This window comes from Giraffa tippelskirchi, chromosome X (genome assembly GCF_054371585.1).
Source record: "Giraffa tippelskirchi isolate mGirTip1 chromosome X, T2T-mGirTip1v1.2.pri, whole genome shotgun sequence".
Taxonomy (NCBI): Eukaryota; Metazoa; Chordata; class Mammalia; order Artiodactyla; family Giraffidae; genus Giraffa; species Giraffa tippelskirchi.
In genome coordinates this window covers 80,558,553-80,578,980 of record NC_137289.1, presented here as the reverse complement: position 1 = coordinate 80,578,980, position 20,428 = coordinate 80,558,553, and the positions used below count along the sequence as shown (strand labels likewise).

The following is a 20,428-nucleotide window of genomic DNA, read 5'->3' as shown; positions in this document are numbered from 1 at the left end:
GCCTTGTTTAACTCAGTGAAACTATGAGTCATGCCGTGTAGGGCAACCCAAGATGGACGGGTCATAGTGGAAAGTTCTGACAAAATGTGGTCCACTGGAGAAGGGAATAGCAAACCACTTCAGTATTCTTGCCTTGAGAACCCCATGAATAGTATGAAAAGGCTAAAAGACAGGACACTGAAAGATGAACTCCTCAGGTCGGTAGGTCCCCAATATGCTCCTGGAGATCAGTGGGGAAATACCTCCAGAAAGAATGAAGAGACAGAGCCAAAGCAAAAACAACACCCAGTTGTGGATGTGACTGGTGATGGAAGCAAAGTCTGATGCTGTTAACAGCAATGCTGCATAGGAACCTGGAATCTTAGGTCCACCAATCAAGGTAAACTGGAAGTGGTCAGACAGGAGATGGCAAGAGTGAAGGTCGACATTTTAGGAATCAGAGAACTAAAATGGACTGGAATGGGTGAATTTAACTCAGATGATCATTATATCTATTAGTGTGGGCAAGAATCCCTTAGAAGAAATGGAGTAGCCATCATACTCAACAAAAGAGTCCGAAATGTAGTACTTGGATGCAATCTCAAAAATGACAGAATGATCTCTGTTCATTTCCAAGGCAAACCATTCACTATCACGGTAATCCAAGTCTATGTCCCAACCAGCAATGCTGAAGAAGCTGAAGTTGAACCATTCTATGAAGACCTACAGGACCTTCTAGAGCTAACACTCAAAAAAGATGTCCTTTTCATTATAGGGGACTAGAATGCAAAAGTAGGAAGTCAAGAGCGAATTGGAGTAACAGGCAAATTTGTCCTTAGAGTACAGAATGAAGCAGGGCAAAGGCTAACAGAGTTTTGCCAAGAGAACGCAAGGTCATAGCAAATGCCCTCTTCCAACAACACAAGAGAAGACTCTACACATGGACATCACCAGATGGTCAACACCAAAATCAGACTGATTATATTCTTTGCAGCCAAAGATGGAAAAGCTCTATACAGTCAGCAAAAAGAAGACTGGGAGCTGACTGTGGCTCAGATCATGAAATCCTTATTGCCAAATTGAGACTTAAGTTGAAGTAGGGAAAACCACTAGATCATTCAGGTATGATCTAAACCAAATCCCTTACGATTATACAGTGGAAGTGAAAAATAGATTCAAGGGATTAGATCTGATAGACAGAGTGCCTGAAGAACCATCGATGGGGGTTCATGACATTGTACAGGATTCAGGCATCAAGAACATCCCCAAGAAAAAGAAATGCAAAAAAGCAAAATGGCTGTCTGAGGAGGCCTTACAAATAGCTGAGAAAATAAGAGTAATGAAAGGCAAAGGAGAAAAGGAAAGATATACCCATTTGAATGCAGAGTTCCAAAGAATAACAAGGAGAGATAAGAAACCCTTCCTCAATGATCAGTGCAAAGAAATAGAGGAAAACAATAGAATGGGAAAAGCTAGAGATCTCTTCAAGAAAATTAGAGATACCAAGGGAACATATCATGCAAAGATGGGCTCAATAAAGGACAGAAATGGTATGGACCTAAATATTAAGAAGAGGTGGCAAGAATACACAGAAGAACTGTACAAAAAAGATCTTCATGACCCAGATAATCATGATGGTGTGATCACTCACCTAAAGCCAGACATCCTGGAATGCAAAGTCCAGTGGGCCTTAGGGAAGCATCACTACGATCAAAGCTAGTGGAGGTGATGGAATTCCAGTTGAGCTATTTCAAATTCTAAAAGATGATGCTGTGAAAGTGCTGCACTCAATATGCCAGCAAATTTGGAAAACTCAGCAGTGGCCACAAGACTGGAAAAGGTCAGTTTTCATTCCAATCCCAAAGAAAGGCAATGCCAAAGAATGCTCAAACTACCACACAATTGCACTCATCTCACATGCTAGTAAAGTAATGCTCAAAATTCTCCAAGCCAGGCTCCAACAGTACTTCCAGATGAAGTAGGTCCAGATATTCCATCTGGATTTAGAAAAGGCAGAGGAACCAGAGATCAAATTGACAACATCCACCGGATCATCCAAAAAGCAAGAGAGTTGCATAAAAACATCTATTTCTGCTTTATTGACTATGCCAAAGCCTTTGACTGTGTGGATCACAAAAAAGTGTGGAAAATTCTTCAAGAGATGGGAATACCAGACCACCTGATCTGCCTCTTGAGAAATCTGTATGCAGGTCAGGAAGCAATAGCTAGAACTGGACATGGAACAATAGACTGGTTCCAAATAGGAAAAGGAGTACGTCAAGGCTGTATATTGTCACCCTGCTTATTTAACTTATATGCAGAGTACATCATGAGAAATGCTGGGCTGTATGAAGCACAAGCTGGAATCAAGATTACCAGGAGAAATATCAATAACCTCAGACATGCCAGATGACACCACCTTTATGGCAGAAAGAAGAAAAACTAAAGAGCTTCTTGATGAAAGAGGAGAGTGAAAAAGTTGGCTTAAAGCTCAACATTCAGAAAACTAAGATCATGGCATCCAGTCCCATCACTTCATGGCAAATAGACAGGGAAACAGTTGAAACAGTGACAGAGTTTATTTTTGGGGGGCTCCAATATCACTGCAGATGGTGACTGCAGCATGAAAGTAAAAGATGCTTACTCCCTGGAAGAAAAGTTATGACCAACCTAGACAGCATATTAAAAAGCAGAGATATCACTTTGCCAGCAAAGGTCCATCTAGTCAAAGCTATGGTTTTTCCAGTAGTCGTGTATGGATGTGAGAATTGGACTATAGGGAAAGCTGAGCACTGAAGAATTGATGCTTTTGAACTGTGGTATTGAAAAAAACTCTTGAGAGTCCCTGGACTGCAAGGAGATCCAACCAGACCATCATAAAGGAAATCAGTCCTGAATATTCATTGGAAGGACGGATGCTAAAGCTGAAACTAAAACACTTTGGCGTTCTGATGCGAAGAGCTGACTCATTTGAAAAGACCCTGATGCTGGGAAAGACTGAAGGCAGGAGGAGAAGGGGCCAACAGGAGATGAGATGGTTCGATGCCATCACCGACTCAATGGATTTGAGTTTGAGTAAACTCTAGGAGTTGGTGATAGACAAGGAGGCCTGGCGTGGTGCAGTCCATAGGGTCGCAAAGAGTAGGACACAACTGAGCTGAACTAAACTGAAAGTTTCAAGCACAGAATGTCAAAAAAATGTTTCCAAGAAAACTACTTCCTCACATAATGACTTTTCAATTTTTATGTTGGAAAATATATTGCAGATGAGTGGTCTGAGATATTACAGATGTTAAAAATCATAAAATCACATAATTTTAAAACTAAGTTATTTTAAAATTCATCTAGTCTTAACACCCTCACTTTAAAAATAAAGAAACTGTGACTTAATATCTTACCTAGGGCCACAGAGATAGAAGAACTGGGGGTAAAATGCAACTTTTCTATATCCAAATCCACTGCCCTTTGCATTATAAACCACGCTGCCTCTTCTATATCCTTAGTATTTAGCTAAAATACAGAACACCAAAAATAAAAGACATATTTACCAGGAGATGAGAAAGGAGAGCTAGTCCTGGCATAAGACACTGAGGTATTCTGGTCATTTTTAGGCTGCAGCTTCATTTGCTTCTGTTTCCCTTTTGGACTATAAGTGAAAATATATAATAATGAGCAGTTTTTTTCTAGTAGCAATCTGTTATCATAGATAGCATGTTACAAAATGGTTAAGCTAAGCATAGAAGAAATGCAATGTAATTTAAGTGAAATATTTCAAACTAGTAATAGGACAAAGTTAAATTTCAATCATTAAAAATTTTTTAAAAAAGGTTTTGGTATAGTAAAATTCATATAAACAAAGCTTTAGGTTACCAGCTCCATCTTTACACAAGTTTAAGAGTTCTTAAAAAAAAAATCTCTTGGGTCTTAAGTTTCCCTCAAAGTAGTTAATAAACTTTAAGTAGTAAGGTAATACATCTAAAATGTTTTGAAAACTAAACTGCTACATCAGTGTAATATACCTAGGAGCTCTGCTACTAGATAATGAACTGCTGCTGCTTCTTAGACGTTTTCTGTACCGTGGTCTTCTCCTCTTCTGGCTCTGGACTGCTGACTTATATTCAGAGATGATATTTTTAATACGACTTTCAAATAAGGCAGACAATCGCAGTGTCATGCTATAGATCTGCAAAGGTAGAAATTAGCCTTGTTTTACCAACTAGTTCAATTATATAAAAATAAAAGGTTAGCAACATCAGCATCATCCTTTCAGACATAATATATGTGCTACTTCTACACTTGAAAAATTCTTCCTGAAGAATTAAAACAAGAAACCATTTTCACCCACAAATAAGGATTTTTAAAAGATAATATCCAGTGTTGGGAAGGGTAGGAAAAAACATTCTTATACATTGCCAGTGGATATTTTAACCTGAACAACTTTCTAAAGACAATTGGCTGTGCATGCCAAAACCCTTAAAATATACACATCCTTTGGCTGATAATTTCTTCACTAGGAATTTATCCTAAGATAATATCAGAGAATTATACATGCTCATTATGTTCAAGGATGTTAAAGATGTTAGCCACAGCATTATCCATTTAGAGTGAAAAATTAAAAACAATCTGTATCTCTAGCAATAGGATGCTGGTTAAACAACACAAAACCACCTGTATGGTGGAATACAATGGAGACGTTAAAACTTCTGTTTTCAAAAATTAATGATAAAATGGGAAAATGTTCATTATATATTTTTAGAAAGGCTTCAAAATGTAAAACTTACTAAAAGATATATAAACATTTATAAGTACACATGTAAGTGTAGAAAATAAATCTACATTTATTCTAGAAATATGCAGACAACATAGGGAAAAAAGTATGAAAAGTTATGTGTGCAGAAATCAGTAAAAATTTATTTTATATGAAGTAGAAGCGACCATGTATACACCTACTGTGCAACTGATTTAAAAGTTAATCAGATACGAGTGATAAAAAACATGAAAATTACCTTATTATTCTTAAGATGTTTAAGTTATGATAGAACATAAAAAAGTATTACATTAAATGTGAGTATGAATAAAGTTATAATTTCCCAATATAGATCACTAATTTGTTATAATAAAGGGAACATAAATATTCAGAGCTAATCTAAATACTTCATATAAATTAATCCTGCCAACCATTTTTATTAAATTATTTATTGAACATATTAAAGAATACTCAAATTTCTACTATTCCTCTCTTTGACTTCTTTTTGGCAAATATAGATGTTATTTAAGAGTCAAGAAGAGGCAAGTAGGAGAAAGCAAAAGGGGCAGCTTAATTTCTCTTTAATGTTTGCTTGATAAACTGTTTCAGAGAAAGTACTGAGAATCAAACTTTAGAAACTACATCAGAATGACAGTATATACTTGTTTAGCAATTTTAAAAGTGGTTATAGAAAATTGCCTGATATATAACTAAATGCTTAGGTAATTAATCCAACTAATAATGGTTCTTCATACCCGTGACTTTTTATTAGAGGTGTAAGCTTTGGAGTTGCTGAATATTTGACGAACATCCTTATAAAATTCCAGAGGACTACCATAGTTTCCTGTTTCCAATGTTTCTTTCACAGTGCTGAAGTCCATAGGAGTGTCTATAACATCATGATAATCCTACAAAGAAGAATGTGTTATTAAACACAAAGGCTAAGTAACAATACTACACAAAACAATGGGACTGAGATTTGCATCACCATGAAATAAATATACTGCTCTTTAATCTGCCAGTTACCTCTTCCTAGCCCCCAAGTCATCTATTTAATAGAGGTCTTTTGGTGGCTCAGGGAAATAGTAGGGTTCTGTGGAAGAGCCTTAGCCCTCACCCTTCAATGAAAAACCATTATGACTCCCTCAAGGGACAGAGCAGAAAATCCACAGCCCCTGACTTCATCACTACATAGTTTAGAGTATCTTGAAAATGGGTAGTTAATTTGTGACATCAAATTATTTAATTCTGTGTGAATAATCCCATTTTCTACTTTCATTGAGCAATTTGCCAGGGAGTTGGAATGAGGGCATTCTCCCTAAACTGTCATTAATGGAAGGTTATAATCAAATTGGTCATGTCTGTGTATTTCTCCTTGTTTTTTTTTAATAAATGTGACACTTTTGCTTCATCTAAAGTCTTCAGTCTCAGATTCATAATTAGTTTGATTTTTATTTGGTTTGCCAAAAAGTTCGTTCAAGTTTTTTGTAACACCTTATGGAAAACCCAGACAAACTTTTTGGCCAACCCAATAGTTAGGGGTGGGAGAAGATTCTCTCTATTTTAGCCTAAATATTTCAAGTTTACTTAAGATGTTCCTAGGATTATCATATGGAACTACATCTGGAATTTATATCTTATATATACCACAACCACCAATAATAAACATGTTTTGGAGTGAAAACCACAGCCAATATTTGCTCCTTCATCCTATTTAGAATCATTAAGAAGTAAAAGCACATTTCTCTCAAAGGAGAAGCCAAAGGGCCAGAAGACAGGGCAGAAGAAAGGTATTATAAAAAGAGGGCAAAAATATTTTTCTAAGTACAAGAAAACACAATTGATCTTAATGCATTAATATATTTTCAGTTTTTTGGCTTAAATAAAAAAGTGTATTCCAATATAATATGGTTTATGAAACAAAGATTTCTCATAGAGAAAAATTATAGGTACTTTGTATAACATGATGGCCAAAATTCAAAAGCCCCAGTCAGCCTGTTGAATGAAGTCCTAGTCAGAATAATCAGCTGCAATTACGTACATAGTTATGTTGTATAATTGATGTTTTCTACTCTGCTACAGTAGCTTTAGACCTATAGAAACAAACACCTGCCTAGATGCTACAAAGAACTTTTGAGAACATGCCTTATTTAAAAAAAAAGTAACAACCAACCAAAGGCTTAAGCAAAGGTAAAAAGACAGTGAGCGAAGTTGGAAAATAGCTTTACAAATTACAAAAGGTTTATTTACAGTATGGAGATTTAAAAAGGTAAAATAACACAAAAACAATCAGAACATATATACCTTTTAAGAGATTACTAAGCATACCTCACAAAGAGATGAATCTTGTTGTTGTCCTGGAATAACAGACTCAGAGGATTCACCCTCTTGCTCTTGATGGCCCTATTAGGGTAAAAAAGATATATTGTGTTTCCAGACTACCACAACAAAATATCACAATTTATAATGCAATTATGATTTAATGCACAAAGATCCATAAATTGGAATGTTTTTACTGACTATAATTTAAGATGAAGGAGGAATTCTACATTCACCATTCTCTACTATGAAAAACACAGGACTAATTTATTCTACCTAAATCTACTACAAAAAACAAATCAAGCTTTGTTGAACATAATTTTGATCCTTATTCAAATGATATTTTTCCCCAACTGAAACCTGTGTATACAGAGAAAATACTGATGCTTGCTAATTTCAGAGGATGGTCTGATGTATTTCTGAAATTTTGCTGTATCATTTTTCTGAAAAAGTTAAAACAGATTTGCTATCCATAATAAAAGGTTATTCAGCATATAAATAGATAAACTCCTAGAAAAGGAATTCTATAATTTAAAGATCTCATGCTTTTATCTTTGATGAAAAGTAACATGGTATACCGGTTACTCAATAAATGACCATATTGAATAACATGTTTATTACAAATTAAATAAGGCTGACATGTTATGAATGGTCTCCAGTGTGTAGGAGTGTATTAGAAGTTAGTAAAAAGCATTAAATAAATATCCAAAATAAAAGCAGGAAGGAAATGCAAAGATATTTAGGTTAAAATTTCGTTTACAACTGTGTATTTATACACAAAGTATGTCAGCCATTTTAAAAAGTCAGGACTAATAACACTACTCACTTTCACAATTCAGAGATGCACTAACAAAGAAGGAAGGAAAGAAGAAAGGGGAGGAAGAGCTCTTAACTAGACAGCATAGTCATTTATGGGAAATTAAAATACATATTGGTAATTATTTAAATAACTATGCTTACTGGGTAGGAAAGAGGATCAGATGGTTGTCGAAATGGCTCTGAGTCTTCACGTTCATAAATGAGGCCCAACAGTTCTTTGCACTGTTTTCTCCAAGCATCAGGATTACACCTTAAAGACTGTCTTCTGCCTCGGCATTTGACCTGTAGATTTTTAAAGAATTATATTTTAAAGCTCTTTCCTTAAGTCTTCATTGATTTTTCTCCTGTCTTCCTGATGTTAATATATCTATATAAGATAGAGCACCTGATAGGGCCCACATGGGGTCTCATTGATAAGATGGCTCATTATGTTGACCTCGCAAACAAAGAATAAATCATAGCGATCTGTGAGACTGACCAAATTACCCAAATGGCATCCTGTTATCTCACTGGCGCCTATCTTCTTAAAGCTGCGAGATCACCAGATTCCAGACCTCCAGCTACGTGACCATCCCTTCAGAGAATTTTTCATTGGTTGGGTATAAGAAGGACTCCATCAGAAAGGAAGAATGCTGGTTTTCCTTAAGAGCCAGTCACCCTCTCTTTTCCCTCTAATAAATTCCCTTTTCTTGCCTGACTGCCCGGCTAGCTCTCTTTTTCTCCACACTCGCCTTACATTCTGGTGCTGAAACCCCGGGAGGGAAGATCCACCGCAACTGAGTGGGCTCCTCTCATGAGCCCACCTGCAGTGGTCCCCTTCCTTGGACCTTGCGGAGAAACTGAGACGAGCTCCGGGACGGGACTCTCCACTTGCCTTGCTGGATTGACATTCACACACCGGCCCACATTTCATCCATTGGTTACAAGGGTGAGTGAAATCCCACTCCCTCGGATCCTCTCTCTCTTGCCTGGTTTCCAAGTCCTAGGGCTAGGCGGGAGGATCCCCATGGCCCTCAGGCCCTCTGCCTTGCGCCTTGTCTCACTTTGAAATAGGGGACGCCCATTTCAAAGCAGACTATTATTACTGTCTGATAAAGTCCTGAGAATGGGGACGTCTTTTCTCTCAGACCTTTCTCCTTGCTTTCTCTTGCCCTTGTCTAACCTCCCTATTTGGCTGCAATGGGAAATTCTCAACCCGAGCCGTCAAAATCTACTCCTCTAGGATGGTTTTAGAAAAGGCAGAGGAACCAGAGATCAAATTGCCAATATCCGCTGGATCATCGAAAAAGCAAGAGAGTTCCAAAAAAACATCTATTTCTGCTTTATTGACTATGCCACAGCATTTGACTGTGTGGATCACAATAAACTGTGGAAAATTCTGAAAGAGATGGGAATACCAGACCATCTGACCTGTCTCTTGAGAAACCTGTATGCAGATCAGGAAGCAACAGTTAGAACTGGACATGGAACAACAGACTGGTTCCAAATAGGAAAAGGAGTACGTCAAGGCTGTATATTGTCACCCTGCTTATTGAACTTCTATGCAGAGTACATCATGAGAAACGCTGGGCTGGAAGAAACACAAGCTGGAATCAAGAGAAATATCAATAACCTCAGATATGCAGATGACACCACCCTTATGGCAGAAAGTGAAGAAGAACTAAAGAGCTTCTTGATGAAAGTGAAAGAGGAGAGTGAAAAAGTTGGCTTAAAGCTCAACGTTCAGAAAACTAAGATCATGGCATCTGGTCCCATCACTTCATGGGAAATAGATGGGGAAACAGTGGAAACAGTGTCAGACTTTATTTTTGGGGGCTCCAATATCACTGCAGATGGTGATTGCAGCCATGAAATTAAAAGACGCTTACTCCTTGGAAGGAAGGTTATGGCCAACCTAGATAGCATATTTAAAAGCAGAGACATTACTTTGCCAACAAAAGTCCGTCTAGTCAAGGCTATGGTTTTTCCAGTAGTCATGTGTGGATGTGAGAGTTGGACAATGAAGAAAGCGGAGTGCCACAGAATTGATGCTTTTGAACTGTGGTGTTGGAGAAGACTCTTGAGAGTCCCTTGGACTGCAAGGAGATCCAATCAATCCATCCTAAAGGAGATCAATCCTGGGTGTTCATTGAAAAGACTGATGTTGAAGCTGAAACTCCAATACTTTGGCCACCTCATGCGAAGAGTTGACTCATTGCAAAAGACCCTAATACTGGGTAGGATTGGGGGCAGGAGGAGAAGGGGACAACAGAGGATGAGATGGTTGGATGGCATCACTGACTTGATGGACATGGGTTTGGGTAGACTCCGGGAGTTGGTGATGGACAGAGAGGCCTGCCGTGCTGCAATTCATGGGGTTGCAAAGAGTGGGACATGACTGAGCGACTGAACTGAACTGAACTGAACTGAAGGATGTCTTCTACGAAACCTGAAAAGCCTTGGGCTTCCAAGGGGCGATGAGACCAAAAAGACTTATTTACTATTCTAACACTGTCTGGCTGCAATACAGATTGATAACAGGTCCCAATGGTCAGAAAACGGAACTCTCAATTGTAATATTCTACGGGACCTTGGTAACTTCTGTAGATGCAATGGCAAGTGGTTAGAAATCCCTTATGTTCAGGCTCTTTGCTCTTTGCTCTCAATCCTCTCTCTGTGAATCCTGTTCTACTACTCAAATACTCTTAGCCCACTCTGGGCCACATCCTCCTAATACAATGCCTCCCCATCTCTGTTCCGACTCTTCTTCTTCCTTCAAGTACTTCTGATCGCAGCTCAACCCCTATCGCTCCCAATCCCCTTGCAGCCATAGATCCAGTTCCACAACCTCCACCCTACCTACGTCCTCTCCTCCCTCCCTCCTTCTCAAGTTCAGGCCTCTGCCACTGCTGAAGCTCCCAAACCCCTCCCCAGCCTGTGCCTGAGATAAGCTCTGAGACCTCAGCTTCACCCTCGACCCCAAGCGTCCCAAGGCTTTACCCTGACCTACCTAGATCTCCTCCCTGTACCTGGTCCTGAACAACTTTAAACTTTAAACTTCACCACAGGATCCCGCTCCTTCCTCTGCTCCACTCCTCCCTTTACCGGAAGTAGCTGGAGCAGAAGGCATTGTTTGGGTTCATGTCCCATTCTCCCTCACCGATCTATCTCAGATTGAAAAGCGTCTTGGCTCCTTCTCCTCAGACCCAGTTAATTATCTAAAAGAATTCAAGTATCTTATCCAGTCTATGACTTAACTTGGCATGATATTTACACCATCCTTTCCTCACTTTTCTCCCAGAAGAGAAGGAACGAGTATGGCAAGTCTCTCAGGCACATGCTGATGAGATACACAGGACAGACAACACTAAGCCCGTAGGGGCAATGGCTGTCCCCTGAGAAGATCCCAACTGGGATTATCAGGCAGGAAGACCTGGATGAGCATCCCGTAGTCACATGGTTGCTTGTCTCATTGTGGGCCTTCAAAAGGCAGGGCATAAAGCCATCAACTTTGATAAGCTCCAGGAAATAACTCAAGGGCTAGACGAAAACCCAGCACAATTTCTAGCCAGGTTAACGGAAGCGCTACAAAAATATACAAAATTATACCCCACTTCAGCAGAGGGCACCATTGTCCTTAACACCCATTTTATCGCCCAGTCTTCCCCAGATATCTGAAGGAAACTAAAAAAGGCAGAAGGCGGCCCTCAAACCCCTCAACAAGACCTTTTAAATTTAGCCTTTATGATTTTCAATAACCGGGAAGAACAGGCAAAGTTAGAGAAGACCCAATGAGATCAGGCCAAATACCACCTTTTAGCCACTGCCCTACGTGGCTCCAAGCCTCCATCAACCAACAAAGAAAGGAAGCCACCTGGGCCCTGCTTCAAATGCAGCAAAGAAGGCCACTGAGCCCGCTCATGCCTAAAGCTAAGGCCCCCTCTAGGTCCATGTCCCAGCTATGGCATAAAGGGACACTGGAAGGTCGACTGCCCAAATTCCCCTCCAGGGATCCGACATCTGCTCCTGGTCTTGAGCAGGAGTCCTCCAACCCAGCTCTGCTCAGAATCCTTGGACTTGCTGCTGAAGACTGAAGGTGCCCAGGGCCCCAGTCCCCAACTTTCATCACCTCTACGGAGCCCAGGGTAACTCTTACAGTGGCAGGTAAGCCGATCTCCTTTCTCATTGACCCGGGGGCCACTTACTCCGCTATGCCTGCCTACTCCGGAGAAACCAAGGTCTCTCAGGTCTGTTATGGGGGTTGACTATTTAATATCTATACCACTAATAACGGAGCCTCTACCTTGCACACATTAAGATAGCCCATTTTCACATTCTTTTCTCATACTCCCAAAATGCCCCACTCCTATTCTTGGGAGGGACCCTCTCTCAAAATTCAAAGCCTCTATTACTATCCCAAGCCCACCCTCTGATCTAGCCTGGTTACTGCTCCTTAACACCCACCACTTCTGACGTTTGTCTACAACAGTAGGCTCCTTTCTGTTTTACTGGACAAAACTCTATAAACAATTCTTACCCTCAACTAGGAACTATACTGCCACACCTCTGTAATCACACTTCACATCTCTCTATTGTGTCTCAGGAACTGCAGGACATTTTCTTACTTTCTCTGGGAGAGTCCCTTCTGCACATGGTGTAAATACTCCTCTTGTAGGGGCTACACTGGTGAGTTCACTGTCAGTTTCAGAGACTACTAACAAATTCCCAGAAAGACTCCTATTTGCTATTGATTTCAGCTGTTGTCTTCTTACTCCTGGAATTTTTTTTCTTATGTGGAACTACTATTTATTTATGTCTTCCCACTAACTGGACAGGAACAGGCACCCTGGTATATCTGGCCCCAGATATTTCTATTGCCCCTAACAATGAGACCCTTCCTATCCCACTAACTCATAACCTACCCAGACAGGCAATTCAATTCATTCCTCTATTAATCAGTTTAGGAATAGCCACTGTGATTAGGACAGGGACCACAGGACTCACAACTTCTTTAAATTACCATCAAAGCCTTTCTAAAGACCTCACTGACAGCCTAGAAGAAATACCTAACAGCCATATCACTATCCAAAACCAGCTAGATTCCCTGGCAGCCGTGGTCCTCCAAATCAGAAGAGGATTAGGCCTCCTCACAGCAGAAAAAGGAGGCCTATGCCTATTTTTCGAGGAAGCCTGCTGTTTTTATGCCGATAAATCAGGCACTGTAAAGGAAGCAGCAAGAAATCTAACAAAGAGAGCCTCGAGAATACACCAACACCTCAGTAATTCATGGGAAAACTGGTTAAGCAATTGGAATTGGATGCCCTGGGTCCTACCTTTTCTAGGCCCTCTCCCTCTACTTACCCTTATTCTAACTTTTGGCCCATGTTTAATGAATCTTTTTTCAAAATTTCTTCAGGCCCACTTACAAGCCTTCACCAACCGAACCATCCACGAGCTACTTCTAACTCACTCAGATTATCAAAAACTTTGACTCAACACAAATCTCCTTGATCCGCAATTCAGCCTTTTCTTATCTTACCCCCACTAAGCCCCTGTCCCGAAGGAGGCAGTTACAGAAGATTGACCTTCAGCCCTTATCCTAAACCAAAAAGACTGGAATGATAGGGCCCACATGGGGTCTCATTGATAAGATGGCTCATTATGTTGACTTCACAAACAAAGAATAAATCACAGTGATCTGTGAGACTGACCAAATTGCCCAAATGGCATCCTGTTATCTCACTGGCGCCTATCTTCTCAAAGCTGCGAGACCGCCAGATTTCAGAGCTCTGGCTAGGTGACCACCCCGTCAGAGAATTTTTCATTTGTGGGGTATAAGAAGGACTCTGTCAGAAAGGGAGAACGCTGGTTCTCCTTAAGAGCCAGTCACCCTCTCTTTTCCCTCTAATAAATTCCCTTTTCTTGCCTGACTGCCCGGCTTGCTCTCTTTTTGTCTGCACTTGTCTTACAACACCCATTTAAAAGTGTCTTAGTTTTGATTAAACATCATTCCCCCTGGCAAAAATATAAACAAAAACTAGATTATTATATTCATGGAAACAGGAAGAACTCTAGTATTCTGAATTCTCATTTTGAGAAAATCCAAATCTTAAACACAGAGGAAGAAATTTTTCCTGTATAAGGGCAATAATTTTAATACCTTAATCTTTGCTGGTAGTTAAGAATATTTGACAATGGCACCATAATTTTCTCAAAATAACACTTGAACAATATTTTTAAAGTAAATTCTTTGTCATCAGAATGTACTCTAGCCTTTACTATTTTGATGTCTTTAGTATACATTCTCTTTCAGTATTTGAAAGGAAACATTTTCCTTATATACAACAAATGTTTGTCTAATTATCATAGAGTAGAAGTGTGCAGAACAGAGTTAACATAAAGACCTGAGGCTATCTTTAACAGGCCTTGCTTGTCAGGTTAGCCCTTGATTGGTGTCTAGGAACTTGGGACTTGAACTCTTTTTTAAATGATAAAAGTAGTTTACTGTGCCCAAGTTGGTACAAACAATGTTATTTGTGCTGAATACCCACTTCCCTGTACATTTCCAGTGCTTTCCTGCTTTCTGAGAGTCTGCATGGACTAGTCAGATGAGGTAGACATAACAAGTTCCCAGTAAATTCTTTCGGAACTGAGTCTAGTCACTCACATATTGCTACATTTTCATTGTGGGGAAAGAGCGTACTCTGTGCGGCCTTTCAGAGGAGAGAGAGTACATAAGGAAACCTGCACATAGATTCCTCCAGGCTCTGCCAGTAGCTTTTTCCCTGTGGTCCAGCTGTGTAACTTTACTTTGTCACTGTCATAAACCTTAGCAATGAGTTAACACGTATACATGGGGCTTCCCTGGTGGTTCAGTGGTAAAGAATCCACCTGCCAACGGAGGAGACATGGGCTCAATCGCTGGGTCAAGAAGATCCCCTGGAGAAGGAAATGGCAACCCACTCCTGTATTCTTGCTTGGGAAATCCCATGGATAGAGGAGTCTGTCAGGCTAGAATCCACGGGGTCACAAAAGACTCAGACATGACTTGGTAACTAAACAACAGCAACAACAAGTATATATACTAAGTTCTATAAGTCTTTCTAGCAACTCTCCAAATTTGTGGAGTTGGTCTTAGGGATCCCTGATGCAGGAAGCTTGAATTTTTCTTATTAGCAGTTCATTTATCCACTCACCCTTCTTCCAGATGAAGTACAAGGTCCATCTGAATCTAAATCAACCATTTCTGTATCCTAAAATTAAAGGGAAGAGTGGGAAAAGATATTGTTATATTTTGTCTTATAACTAGATAAACATTTACAAAGAAACGGCAAATACAATCATAATTAACTCCCTCATTGAAGCAGGCAGCAGAACAAAGGTGGGAGAAAGATTCACTCTAAACTTCAGCTGCATGCTATATACAAGTTGGAAAATACACTGGGAGAAGAAATAAGCAAGGTTTCTCTTTAACTCAGAACAGGAAACGAGGGGGAAAGTAGAGTGACTGGTCTCTAAAGTTGTACCTAAGTGTTAGTATTTAAAAAAACCTTATTTTATACAACATGCTAATTTAATATACTATAATCATGAATTGCTCATGATTAATCTTTTGCTACTTCAAGAAACAAACCGCTTCTCTATAGGGAAAATAAGAATATGTATTAAAAAATAAGATTCAGTGAAGTATCACTCTAAGGGATAGTTTTTTAATACAAAGAGACAAGTCACACACACCACTACTAACCTGGTGATGGTGAAGCACATAGGTAATGCCTAGGAAAATCTTAAAAAATGCTACAAATGAGCTTATCTACAAAACAGAAATAGAGCTATAGGTGTAGAAAATAAATTTATGGTTACCAGGGGTAAAGGAGTGGGATAAATTGGAAGATTGGGATTGACATATACACACTACTATATATATAATAGATAACTAATAAGGATCTATTGTATAGCACAGGGAACTCTATTCAATACTCTGAAATGGCCTATATGGAAAAAGAATCTAAAAAAGAGTGGGTCTACATATATGTATGACAGATTCACTTTGTTGTATACCTGAAAATAACACATTGTATGTAAATCAACTATACCTTAATGAATTTTTTTTTCAAAAAGAAGAGAAGTAGCTCACAAGCTATTAGTTTCCATTTCTGAAGTTGCTGAATTACATTTTAGTTTAATTTTCTATTCTAACCCAGACTGCTACTCTGAGGAGAGAAATATCCATCCATGATATAAACTCTCAATAAAATAGGTATAGAGAGACTGTATCTCAACATAAAAAAGGCCATATATGAAAAACCCACCACTATTTATGGTCAATTGTAAAAAGCTAAAAGCTTTCTGTCTAAGATAAGGAACAAGACATGAATGCTCACTCTTTTATTTTATTTAACATAGTATTGAAAGTCTTAGCTGGAACAATTAGTCAAGAAAAACAAAAAAATTCAAATCAAAAAGGAAAAATTGATACTGTCTCTATTAACAGATGACATGATATTATATATAGAAAAGTCTAAATACTCCACCATAAAGCAATTAGAACTAATCAACAAATTCAGTAAAATTGCAGGATACAAAACCATCATACAAAAATAAGTTGTGTTTCTATACGCTAACAATGGACTATCAGAAAGAAAAATTAAGAAAACAACGTCATTTATACTTACATCAAAAAGAATAAAATACTAGGAATAAATTTAACCAAGGAGTTGAAAGATCTGTACACTGAAAACTATAAGACATTGATGAAACAGAAGAATACACAAATAAATGGAAAGATATTACATGCTCACAGATATGAAAAATTAATGCTGTTAAAACATCTGTACTATTTAAAGCAATATACAGATTCAATGTAATCCCTATCAAAATCCCAACAGTATTTGCAGAAATAGAAAAACAATCCTAAAACTCATATAGAACTACAAAAAAGAATTCTAATAACCATCTTGAGAAAGAAGAATAAAGTTGGAGGCATCACACTTCCTGATACCAAACTGTCTTACAAAGTTATTGTAATCACAATGTATGGTATTGACATAAAATATATACATCAAGGGAACAGAAAGTACACAGAAATAAACCCTGCATATTGGTCGATTAATTTACAACAGAGGAACCAAGAATATAAAATGAAAAAAGGATAGTTTCATCAATAAATTGTGCTGTAAAAACTGGATATCCACCTGCAAAAGAATGAAACTGGACCCCTATCTTACACCATACATTAAACACAACTCAAAATGGATTAAAGACTTGGACGTAAGACATGAAACCATAAAACTCCTAAAAGAAAACACAGGGGTAAGCTGCTTGACATTGGTCTTGGCAATGATTTTTTTTGGATTTAACAAAATAAAAAGGTAATAAAAGGCAACAAAAGCAAAAATAAAAAATTGGGACTACATCAAACTACAAAGCTTCTTCACAGCAAAAAATAACCATCAACAAATTGAAGACAATATACCAAATGGGATAAAATATTTGCAAATCATATACAGGGAGTTAATTCCTAAAATATATAAACAACTTGATAGCAGGAGAACACATAACCTAGTGAAAGATGCACAGAGAAACTGAATAGACGTTTTTACAAAGGAGACATCCAAATGGCCAATAGGTACCTGAAAAGGTACTCAACATCTCTGATCATCAGGGAAAAGCAAATAAAAACCACAATGAAATATCACCTCATCTGTTAGGATGGTTATTATCAGAAAGACAAAGAAATAAGAAGTGTTGATGAGGATGTGGAGAAAAGAGAGCCCTTGTGCACTGTTGGTGGGAATACAAATTGGTACAGCCACTATGGAAGACAGTATGGTAGTTCCTCAAAAAATTAAAAATAGAACTATTCACACCATTTGATCCAGCAATTTCACTTCTGTAAATAATAACGATATCAAAGATATAAAGTTGCACTCCCATGTTCACTGAAGCATTAGTCACAACAGCCAAGTTATGGAAACAATCTAAGTGTCTGCCAACAGATAAACGGACAAAGAAAATATGGTGTATATATATATATATATATATATATACACACACACACACACACACACACAAACAATGGAATATTATTCAGCCATAAGAAAGAAGGTAATTCTGCCATTTGTGACAATGCAGATGGAACTTGAGGGCATTTTGCTAAGTGAACTAAGTCAGACACAGAAAGACAAACACAGCATGGTTTATCACAAATATGTAGAATTTGTTTTTTTAAGGTCAAACTCAGAAACAGAATACAGAAAAGTTGTTGGGTAGTGGACTGATGGTGGGAGGGGGCAGGGAGAAGGTGGTAAATGGACACAAACTTCTAGCTATAAGTTGAATAAAGTCTGAGAATATAAGGATCTAATGTAAAACATGGTGACTCTAGTGGATAACACTGTATTGTATAACTGCAATTTGTTTAAAGTGTAGAACTTAAATGTTGGAAGGAAGGAAGGGAGAGAAAGAAAAAGAAAAAATAAGCTTGCTGAATTATATTTTACTTTACTTTCCTATTCTAATCCAAGTTATGTTATTTTGAGGAGAAATTCTTGCTACATCAAATTCTGAGTCAAAATGCATTTATATTAAAGGTTAGAGAAAATATCAGGTATAAGAATGATAAATTTTTTATTAGTTTCAGGAGGATAATATCTAACTGGCATATCTGAGTTTTCTTTAATATGTAAATAGCATTTAACTTCAATAATACTTACAACATTTTATAGTCAAACACATTTTTGTGAAATTTAAAAACTATTAGAAATTTACCATTCTGAGAATTAACAGTACAGAAAATATAAACATGTAAAATACCTCTGTATAATCTGCAATAAAATCCAGCATATTTGAGTTAACTTATCCCTGGGATGAATTGTGTTCCATAAAATATTTTTGAATTGTCACTTTCCATTATTGTTTCAGCCTCTTAACCTGGTTTTTGTTTCTATCATAGCCTCTAGTCAAAAATAACTTAATGTAAATTAGGGATATGACTGGGTGGGGAAATAAGATACATGAGGGTCTGCTGACGATACTAATTTCATTTCATTAAGAAAAACTGGTATATGTTTATAAATTTCCACAAAGAAAATCAAACAGCAATTCCATGAAACTACTAAAAATAGAGACTTTCAAGTCTAAAATTATAAAATACTTTAATATTATATGTATATACATATATATATATATACATGTATATATATGTATGTAGTATAGAAAATTAATCCGTACTAAAATTTCCATCAACTAACCATTCTTTAAAAACACAGTTTAGTGCTTTGTCCTGTTTTCAAGGGCTGGAAAATAAAGTATTGATTTCTCAACACTGAAACCCACTGTGTCCAAAAGGATGAAAGGCCACTTCTCTCTGACCAAACACTGCAGCATCACTACATTTTTGGTATACACTATCTAAATATAGGTTAAAGAGCTTAATATAAAAAGATGCAGTTGTTCAGCGAGCTTTCAGAAATCAGATTCATTGCTAATACCCAGTTACAACACTCATGTATAATACCTAATGTACTTTAAGTGACAGAAAAGGAATTAATACCTACTGGTCATGATGTGATTCTTACCTCCTCTGCATCAGTACTGTTTAGTTCTTCTGCTTTAATTTTATTGTAAGTATCCAGTATATCAGTACAGCTCTGATCCCTGAGAAACAAGATAAGTTAAAATACACTTCAATAAATTTTAAAAACTCAGAAGTCAGCCTCTATGGAAGATAAAACTGCTTCTTACCCAATAAATCGAAGTAAGACATCAGTTACAATTTTGGCTGCTTTAACTATAGGACTGTCTGGCTCATTGAAAGTCCTAGCATTATGCTCAATATAGCGTACTTCCCACATTAATGCTGATATTCTCCTATGAAAGCAAAAATACCCTGTTACTCTTGGTCAATACATTTAAAGTCTATTCTAGAATTAGACAATATAGAACAACTAGGCATTTAATCATGATATGTCAAAGGTGTTCAAATATATGTATGTGACTCAATATATCTGTGTGACTAATATGCACCAATAAAAGTATATAGTTACAGTATTTGAAGCATAGGCAAGAGTTCAGAACCACTGGATTATAAACTTGGATATTAAAACCTGGAAGAGAACTGACCCATGACATTATGGGTAAATAGTAATTTGACCAAATACAAAGAAACAAATAGAAACAAACAGTGCTTTGATAAAGTCAACAAAAAAAATGTTTAGTTTTCAGAGAAGACCAAAAATCAAGAAGCGAGGTTGTAGAAAAGGACAGATATTTTAATGCAGTTGCTGTTATGATAATATACTACTAAAGAAATTATAGGTAATGTTATAAAATACACCCAAATGGTATTATTTATAACCATTTCATGGAATAATTGTGGTTAGGACACAGTAGACTTGAGGGTGAGAGATAACAAAGGCTGCCCTCCACCGCCTCCCCATAATTGCATAACTTCCAGCAAAACCAAAGAAAAAAATAACTTGATTTTTTTCTTTACATTTTGGGGCTGGTGATTAAATCTAATTAACTGCTGCCTGAGTTCCCAACCGGAGAAGGCAATGGCAACCCACTCCAGTACTCTTGCCT

At 37.7% G+C, this 20,428-nt stretch overlaps 1 protein-coding gene across 15 annotated transcripts in view; it reads right to left on the bottom strand.

The window, feature by feature from the left end:
• BRWD3 (bromodomain and WD repeat domain containing 3) overlaps positions 1–20,428 on the bottom strand; it is a 154,248-nt gene that overhangs the window by 19,268 nt on the left and 114,552 nt on the right. For all 15 annotated transcript variants that reach the window (XR_014075867.1, XR_014075866.1, XM_081565936.1 and 12 more), the window contains 8 exons: positions 19,589–19,714; positions 19,423–19,501; positions 15,040–15,096; positions 8,006–8,146; positions 7,055–7,129; positions 5,482–5,634; positions 3,999–4,162; positions 3,528–3,625 (listed from right to left, as the gene is read on the bottom strand). Coding sequence is in view for 13 of the 15 variants with exons in the window: in XM_081565936.1 (XP_081422062.1) it covers positions 3,528–3,625; positions 3,999–4,162; positions 5,482–5,634; positions 7,055–7,129; positions 8,006–8,146; positions 15,040–15,096; positions 19,423–19,501; positions 19,589–19,714 (893 nt within the window). In the remaining 2 variants the exon portion in view is untranslated. The remainder of the gene's footprint in view (positions 1–3,527; positions 3,626–3,998; positions 4,163–5,481; positions 5,635–7,054; positions 7,130–8,005; positions 8,147–15,039; positions 15,097–19,422; positions 19,502–19,588; positions 19,715–20,428) is intronic.